We start from the raw sequence: 7,771 nt of genomic DNA, 5'->3' as shown, positions 1-7,771 counted from the left end.
GAAGTAACATACTAAATAAAGAGGTGAATGATCTGTCACTGCTCAGGGTTTAGGATGCTTTGTTTAAGGTGGACTTATTTTATTTTTATATTAAGTGATGTAGCAGAAATTGGGGTTATTGTTAGTAGTGGTTAGCCAAAGCATTGTCATTTGATATGCCTTTTGCATCTAATTATATTGACGATTTTGAGTGTAATGTTGTATGTTTCAAGTACTGAATAACTGTGTTCTGACTCCTCAGGCTGACCTTATAAATCAGCTGTACCAGGGAAAACTGAAGGACTATGTGCGCTGTCTGGAGTGTGGCAACGAAAGCTGGAGGATCGATACATACCTGGACATCCCATTGGTCATCAGGCCTTTCGGAGCCAGCCAGGCCTTTGGCAGCGTGGTATGTCTCTGTTCAACCTGTCAGTTGTTTGGTGTTGTACCATACGTGTGTGTACAGTACAGCAAATTTCTCTCTCTCTCTCCCAACAGTTGCCACTAGGGCTAATCAAAAGCAACCTTAGGTGGTTTCAACCATTTTGGCTCATTGACCGTTTTTCATGTTTTCATTTCCAATGAAATATGAAAATTGAACAGTGTGTATCAAATTTATACGCAAGTAGTTAAATTTCCAACGGGGACGTTATGTAGTCGAAGTTTTGTGTGGCTGAATCACAAATAACATCCAGTTGGATATATGTAGCGTAGAGGTCAACCGATTAGTGTATTTTACTGATACCGGTAACTAAGTCGGGCTGTACCTGCCATTAACCGATTAATCAACTCGTAGCTTTTAAAATTGATACTGAATGAAAACATAACACTCAAAGTAAAATATTGCTGAACTTTTATTACATAAACAAACAGTACTGACGGTACCATGAAAATGCATGTTACGTTTTTAAATGAAATAATTATGTAAATATTAATATATATTAACTATCACTAAAGTAAAGTATAAAAATATAAAGTATCACTCCAAATAACAAATAAAAATGTAGACATTCGAAATAAAAATCTTCAAATAACACAACAAAATTTGTCACAGTTTTTATTTCTCCTCTAGAGGCTGCTCTCGTACAGTATAACGACAGCGGACCCTTCTCAGTCGCGATCATCCATAGGTGTGGACTTCTAGCCAGTAACCAGTAGTTCCAGTTATCGGTGCTAATTAATCAGCAAAAACGATCAATTGGTTGACCTCTAATACAGTGCATTGCATAAGTCCCGCAACTCCGTTGTGTCATACCTTGAGTGAATATCATTGATGATAAAAGATTACTGTAAATTAATAGCAGTGAATCTGAAGTATTAATGTCTCCTTTGTGTTCTGATGCCTGTAACAGGAGGAAGCACTGCAGGCCTTCATCCAGCCTGAAACTTTGGACGGGCCCAACCAGTATTTCTGCGAACGCTGCAAGAAGAAATGCGATGCACGCAAGGTGAGCAGGAGCAGAGCCGATTAGTGTTGTTATTATTGTTCTCTCTGTCTCTGTAATGAGTTCCTATCGTATTTTTGCTTCTCTCTGTGTCTGGTTTCTTCAGGGTCTGCGGTTTCTGCACTTTCCCTACCTGCTGACGTTGCAGCTGAAACGTTTTGACTTTGACTACACCACTATGCACCGAATCAAGCTCAACGACCGTATGACCTTCCCCGAGGAGCTCGACATGAGCCCCTTTATTGACCTCGAGGACGAGGTAAAAAAACAAAACAAAAAACAGCCTCCCTAGATTGCTGTAGTCAACAAATCTCGATTAGTTTCTGAATAGTTAGACCTGATCGTGACTGACGATGGTGACTTGTCTTATTCCTCTTTGATTTACCACACATGCAAATTCCAGAAATCCCCTCAGACGGAGAGCTGCACTGACAGTGGGGCGGAGAACGAAGGCAGTTGCCACAGCGACCAGATGAGCAACGACTTCTCCACAGATGATGGTGTTGACGAGGGCATCTGCCTGGACAGTACCAGTGCCGCCGAGAGGGTGCTTAAGCCAAAGGTACCTCTGCTCTTAACCCTGACATGTCTGCATAATGGATCATGTATATTTATTTGACTGTAAACATTAAACGTAACTATAAACAAATAAAAGCTATGATGTCATTCGTTAATACGTTACGTGCTGTTATAGGAAAATAATCGTCGCAGAGGATTATTTCTTTTTCACAACATCCCATTATGTTCCTTTATGCAGAGCTCACTGACCTATGAACTGTTCTCGGTAATGGTGCATTCTGGGAGTGCCGCAGGTGGACACTACTACGCCTGCATCAAGTCCTTCAGCGATGGCCAGTGGTACAGCTTCAACGACCAGCACGTCAGCAAGGTTCTTCAGCTTTCATATTTAAACAGATTATTATTATTATTATTTATATATTTAAAGATGAATTGGTTTTCAGTATAATATCTATATTTTCTGAAGATGCTGTTTTTTTTTTGTTTGTTTTTTTTGCTGTAGATCACACAGGATGACATCAGAAAGACGTACGGTGGTTCCTCAGGGAGCAGAGGCTATTACTCCAGTGCCTTTGCCAGGTAAAAAAACAAAACCCTTACATCTATTTTTATTTATTTATTTATTTATTTTACACGTCTGCCTCTGGGAGCCGTTTTGACGGTGGGGCGTAAAAGGGAAAAGCGCACGCACACAGTCCTGTCTTAAAACAAACATAATCACCATGAACTTCAGCCATTAAACAACTAAATGGCGTCACACTGAGATAAATACAACAGACTCTTTATGTAAGCATGAACAAAGCCCCATTTACTGCTACCCCTCTATCATGCGCCTGCGGTTTTTAAGATGCCGTAGAGTTGTCTAAGTAACAACGTTCTTACATCATTGGCTTTTCTGACTGGAAATAATCCCCTAATTAATATTTTGTATTCCAACAGCTCCACAAACGCATACATGCTCATATATAGACTGAAAGATTCCTCAAGGAATGCAAGTAAGAGAAGTTCTGAAGTTACTCTTGTACTTTTTCTAATCTAATTTTTGTGAGACGTTTTCTTTCTTTCTTTTTTCTTTCTTTGCTTTTAAAAATCAAATTTTTTTTTCTTCAATATTTTCGTAATACACTTTACACTGCTGAATTATTTTGCTGGTTTTGGGAATAAAAAAGGTCCCCTCTGTGCGCAGAGTACCTCGACGCTGAAGACTTCCCAGAGCACATAAAGCGTCTCGTTCAGAGGGAGCGAGAGTCCGAGGAGCAGGAGAAAAGACAACGAGAGATCGAGCGCAACACCTGCAAAGTACCGCGTGTTCCTCTTAAACTTTACCGCAACCTCATGCTTCCATAGCTTCTCCAGCTGAATGCTCATACCATCCATTTTTTTTTTCCCTGCCCACATTTGTATAGATCAAGCTGTTCTGCATGCATCCTGTCAAGATGATGATGATGATGGAGAACAAGCTGGAGGTTCACAAGGACAAAACACTCCGAGAGGCCACAGAAATAGCGTACAAGGTAAATCTAGGCCACGCTTATTAGTGACTGCTGTATATAGGCTGTTGTGTGTAATGCTCCCACCACCGTGCGTCACTGTATATATTACACACTACACGCGCAATCAGAAGACCCGACTCCGATGTGTGTTCTGCAAGTCCCTGCTTTCCATTAAACATATTTTAGTGGACTGTTCTGCTTTTAATGGAAGTAGACAACATTTTTTTTTATGTTGTAAGCTCACTTAAGGTTGTGTTTAGTAAGATTTTACCAGAAAAGGTTTTAGAATATTTTATCATATGTAAATGTAAAGCATCTTATATAATCGTAACTGCTGTATTCTCCTTTGGTTTGGGTTTTATTTTGTAATTTTATTTGTCAGTTTTTTTGCTACAGATGCTGACATGGCATCTGTTTACTGCTAGTGAACATGGTCATTTGTGTCTGTTTGCTTTGTCCTACTAGCTGATGGAGCTTGAGGGCGTAGTTCCTCTGGACTGCTGTCGCTTGGTGAAGTATGATGAATTTCATGAATATCTGGAGCGCTCATATGAGGGGGAGGAGGACATGCCCATGGGGCTGCTCCTTGGCGGGGTTAAATCCTCCTACATGTTCGATTTGCTACTAGAGACCCGCCGACCCGACCAAGTGTTCCAGCCTTATAAACCTGGAGGTACCACGATTCACTAACTAATCGTTTTTTGGAGTCATTTCTGAAATTATCAAATTTGCCAAGTCTTTTTATAAAATAAATAAATAAATTTATATACGTTAAGCATGTTAATCGAATTATGACTTCTATAAAGTGCACATAAGATTGTGTGCACTGTATGTAGACAACCAGTCAAAAGGTTAGAAAAGCTCATTCTTTAAGGGAATTATAGGAACTATGTTGTAATAGAAAAATCCAAAATAAATCAATTATTACAAATTTTAGCATGTAGAATTTCCAGAAATGTATTCTTGGCATTTTCTCAACCGATTTCTTTAGGAATCCCCCTGAGATGCTTTTTAGACAGTATTAAAGTAGTTCCCACCCACGCTCAAACACTTATCGGCTGCTTTTCAGAATATTTTGTTCCAAGTCATCCGTTTAAAAAAAAAAAAAAAAAAAAAAAAAAAATTATTTTTTTTGTAAATCAAATGTTAGTTTTCTAATGAAAGAAATGAATGTTAGCATGATTATATTTTTGTCTACAACACCGATTTCAAACATTTAATCATACACCTTCAGATCAAAAGGTTTTTAACGATCATGAGAGATTTCAGTCAGGCGTCTCCAAACTTTTGACCGGTGGTGTATTTAACTCCTCAGAGGTGATGGTGAAGGTCCACGTGGTGGATCTGAAGAGCGAGACCATCGGAGCTCCCGTCAGCGTCAGGGCATACCTGAACCAAACCATTACGGAGTTCAAGCAACTCATCGCACAAGTACGTTTTCTCTCTCGCCATCTGCACACACTAGCGCTGTACGACAAGCACTACGATCTGTTAATTCGATCATGTTAACCATGCATGAAAGTCTTGTTTATTCCTTTGTTCAGGCCACCGGGCTTCCCGCAGAAACCATGCGAGTCGTCCTGGAGCGTTGCTATAACGACCTCCGGCTTCTCTACGTGCCCAACAAGACACTGAAGGCTGAGGGTTTCTTCAGGAGTAACAAGGTTTTCATTTTCTAAACACCAAAAGGGAAAACTGCGAAATTGTGTTTTTATCGGAAGTTCTGTGTTTGGCAAAATTCTGCCTTGATCTCACCAGGTGTATCTCTCTAACAGTTTCCTCTTCCTTTAGGTTTTCGTGGAGAGCTCCGACTCTGAGGAACACCAGGCGACGTTCACCGACTCTCTCCTGTGGAAGCTTCTGGACCGTCACGGCAACACAATCAGACTGTTTGTTTCGCTCCCGGAGCAGTCCCCAGGCTCCATAGCCCACAGAACTAGTTGCCCCAAAGTGAGCGCTGACTCTGAGGACTCGTTCGAGGGGGGTAAAAGCAGCGGGCATTGCGTCGAGGCCATACTGGAAGAGAGCACGGAGAAGTTAAAGAACCTTTCCCTCCAACAGCAGAAGCAGAAGCCATCTTCCAGCACCAGCGAGAGCCAGAAGAGTTCAGACCACAGTGATTTCGAGCACCTCGATTTCCCTCAGCCCGAGAACCAGCTGGCTTCGGAGGAACGCTCAGACTCTGACGCCAACAACGACCGCAGCACTAGCTCCGTGGACTCGGACATCCTGAGCTCGAGCCATAGCAGTGACACGCTGTGTAACGCTGACGGCACGCCTCTGCCTCTGGCCAACGGCCTCGACTCGCACAGCATCACCAGCAGCCGCCGATCCAAAGCCCACGAGGGCAAGAAGGAGACGTGGGACACGGCCGAGGAGGACTCGGGCACGGACAGCGAATACGACGAGAACGGCAAGAGTAAAACGCAGACGCATTACCTGTACTTCAGAGCAGAACCGTATTCACAGGAAGGTGCTGCCGGGGATGGACAGAAAGGTAAGGAACACTGCTAATGGCTGTGTGGGGAGAGGAGCAGAAAGAAGTTTTTTTTTTGTTGTTTTTATCCTTCCCCTCTCATATATTTGATAACCTGGGCACATTCTGAGGTAAAATTTTTAACCCTACTCTGATTATACCTTTACTGATGCCAATTAAGAGTTTTACTAATGACCATGAGTCTTTATTGATCTCGCATACATTACAGCGCAGTGAAATTCTTTTCTTCGGTATGGGGTCAGAGCGCAGGGTCAGCCATGATACAGCGCCCCTGGAGTAGAGAGAGTTAAGGGCCTTGCTCAAGGGCCCAACAGTGGCAGCTTGGCAGTGCTGGGGCTTGAACCCCCGACCTTCCGATCAGTAACCCAGAGCCTGGCAGTGCTGGGGCTTGAACCCCTGACCTTCTGATCAGTAACCCAGAGCCACCACTGCCTGCAAAATAGGCATAAAAATAGCATGTTGAACTTCTACTGATAGATAGATAGATGATATTTAGATATTGTGAAGGCAATTTGACTTGCATTAGCCAAGATAAACTGATTAAACAGGTGGAATCAGATGTGGGTCCTGCTGGGTTGAATTGAAAGCCTGCACCCACACCGGCCCTTTGTGGATAAGATTGGACACCCCTGCCCTAGACGTATTGAATTGTTAAATCCTGTCTGTCAGAAGGTCTTGATTAATTTTCCATAACATTATAATGTAATTAATGTACTTGTTTGAATACTTTACCGTTTGTATTGTAACTCATTCACAGGGACTTGCATGGTGGATGTTCCATACAGACAAATCTTTAAAAAAGTTATTAATTTTTGATTTGATATTATCTTTAGGTTATTTAGGTTTTTTGGAAGAAATCTTCGATGTCAGTGCTTTTGTACACTTAGGATCTCTAATACAAAGTCAAAATAGTGTAAATAATTTGCAACCCATATACCGCGCAGCCCTGTTACCTACTTTGCGACAGTTCAGTTTAAATAATTATTGAGTTCACCTTGTGTTTCCTTCCATGCTTTCAGGTTTACTTGTCCATGTTGATAAAAGGATCACACTGGCATCGTTCAAGCAGAACCTGGAGCCGTTCGTCGGAGTCCCCTCTACTCAGTTCAAGGTCTTCCGGGTCTACGCCAACAACCAGGAGTTTGAGAGCGTGCGACTCAACGAGACTCTTTCTTCTTTTTCAGATGACAACAAGGTTTGCCCTTTTTGGTTACGAACACATCATAATCGCACACCGCATCACCCTCTTAGTCAGGGCTTGAGTCGTTTTAAGGTGGCTTCTGCTTTTTATATATTTTATTTATTTATTTATTTATTTATTTATTTATTTTTATCTGTAGATCACCATTCGGTTCGGACGAGCCCTAAAGAAAGGAGAATACAGGGTAAAGGTGTACCAGCTGTTAGTCAATGAATCCGAGGTAAGCAAGTATCAGTATCTTCAAACTAGGGATGTCTATATACACACATTCTCATGATCCTTCATCATTTAAATTAATGCTCGATTAATCGTAAATCTTAATACTGCAAGATGCGTGTACTGCAGTGGCGTATACCACCGGCGTGATGGGGTGTGAAAATCCCACTCAAAGTGCCAGCTTCCTCACCCAAATGAAATGTTTTGTTTATTTATTTATTTTAATCTAAACGATAGGCTAGTAGGACTAAATTGAATTGATGTGATTCATTTGATAAGAATGACTTATTTAATAATGGAATATAATGACCATAACTTACAATGTGTCGCTAAAGCCGTCTCAGGTGGCCTACTCTGGCAACAGTGTGCATGTGAGCCCTATTCATATTGCGTGCGTCCATGTGAGCGAATCGGTTTG

At 41.7% G+C, this 7,771-nt stretch overlaps 1 protein-coding gene across 3 annotated transcripts in view; it reads left to right on the top strand.

The window, feature by feature from the left end:
* Positions 1–7,771, top strand: part of usp47 (ubiquitin specific peptidase 47) — a 33,622-nt gene that overhangs the window by 17,918 nt on the left and 7,933 nt on the right. For all 3 annotated transcript variants that reach the window (XM_053635001.1, XM_053635003.1, XM_053635002.1), the window contains 15 exons: positions 242–391; positions 1,335–1,430; positions 1,534–1,686; positions 1,831–1,989; positions 2,185–2,316; positions 2,449–2,525; positions 2,886–2,941; positions 3,133–3,245; positions 3,353–3,460; positions 3,905–4,112; positions 4,755–4,870; positions 4,984–5,103; positions 5,231–5,936; positions 6,956–7,131; positions 7,277–7,357. In XM_053635001.1, the coding sequence (XP_053490976.1) occupies positions 242–391; positions 1,335–1,430; positions 1,534–1,686; positions 1,831–1,989; positions 2,185–2,316; positions 2,449–2,525; positions 2,886–2,941; positions 3,133–3,245; positions 3,353–3,460; positions 3,905–4,112; positions 4,755–4,870; positions 4,984–5,103; positions 5,231–5,936; positions 6,956–7,131; positions 7,277–7,357 (2,451 nt within the window). The remainder of the gene's footprint in view (positions 1–241; positions 392–1,334; positions 1,431–1,533; positions 1,687–1,830; positions 1,990–2,184; positions 2,317–2,448; positions 2,526–2,885; positions 2,942–3,132; positions 3,246–3,352; positions 3,461–3,904; positions 4,113–4,754; positions 4,871–4,983; positions 5,104–5,230; positions 5,937–6,955; positions 7,132–7,276; positions 7,358–7,771) is intronic.

This window comes from Ictalurus furcatus, chromosome 10 (assembly GCF_023375685.1).
Source record: "Ictalurus furcatus strain D&B chromosome 10, Billie_1.0, whole genome shotgun sequence".
NCBI lineage: Eukaryota > Metazoa > Chordata > Actinopteri > Siluriformes > Ictaluridae > Ictalurus > Ictalurus furcatus.
Note: the sequence above shows the minus strand (reverse complement) of the source record. Positions and strands in the feature narration are given on the sequence as shown.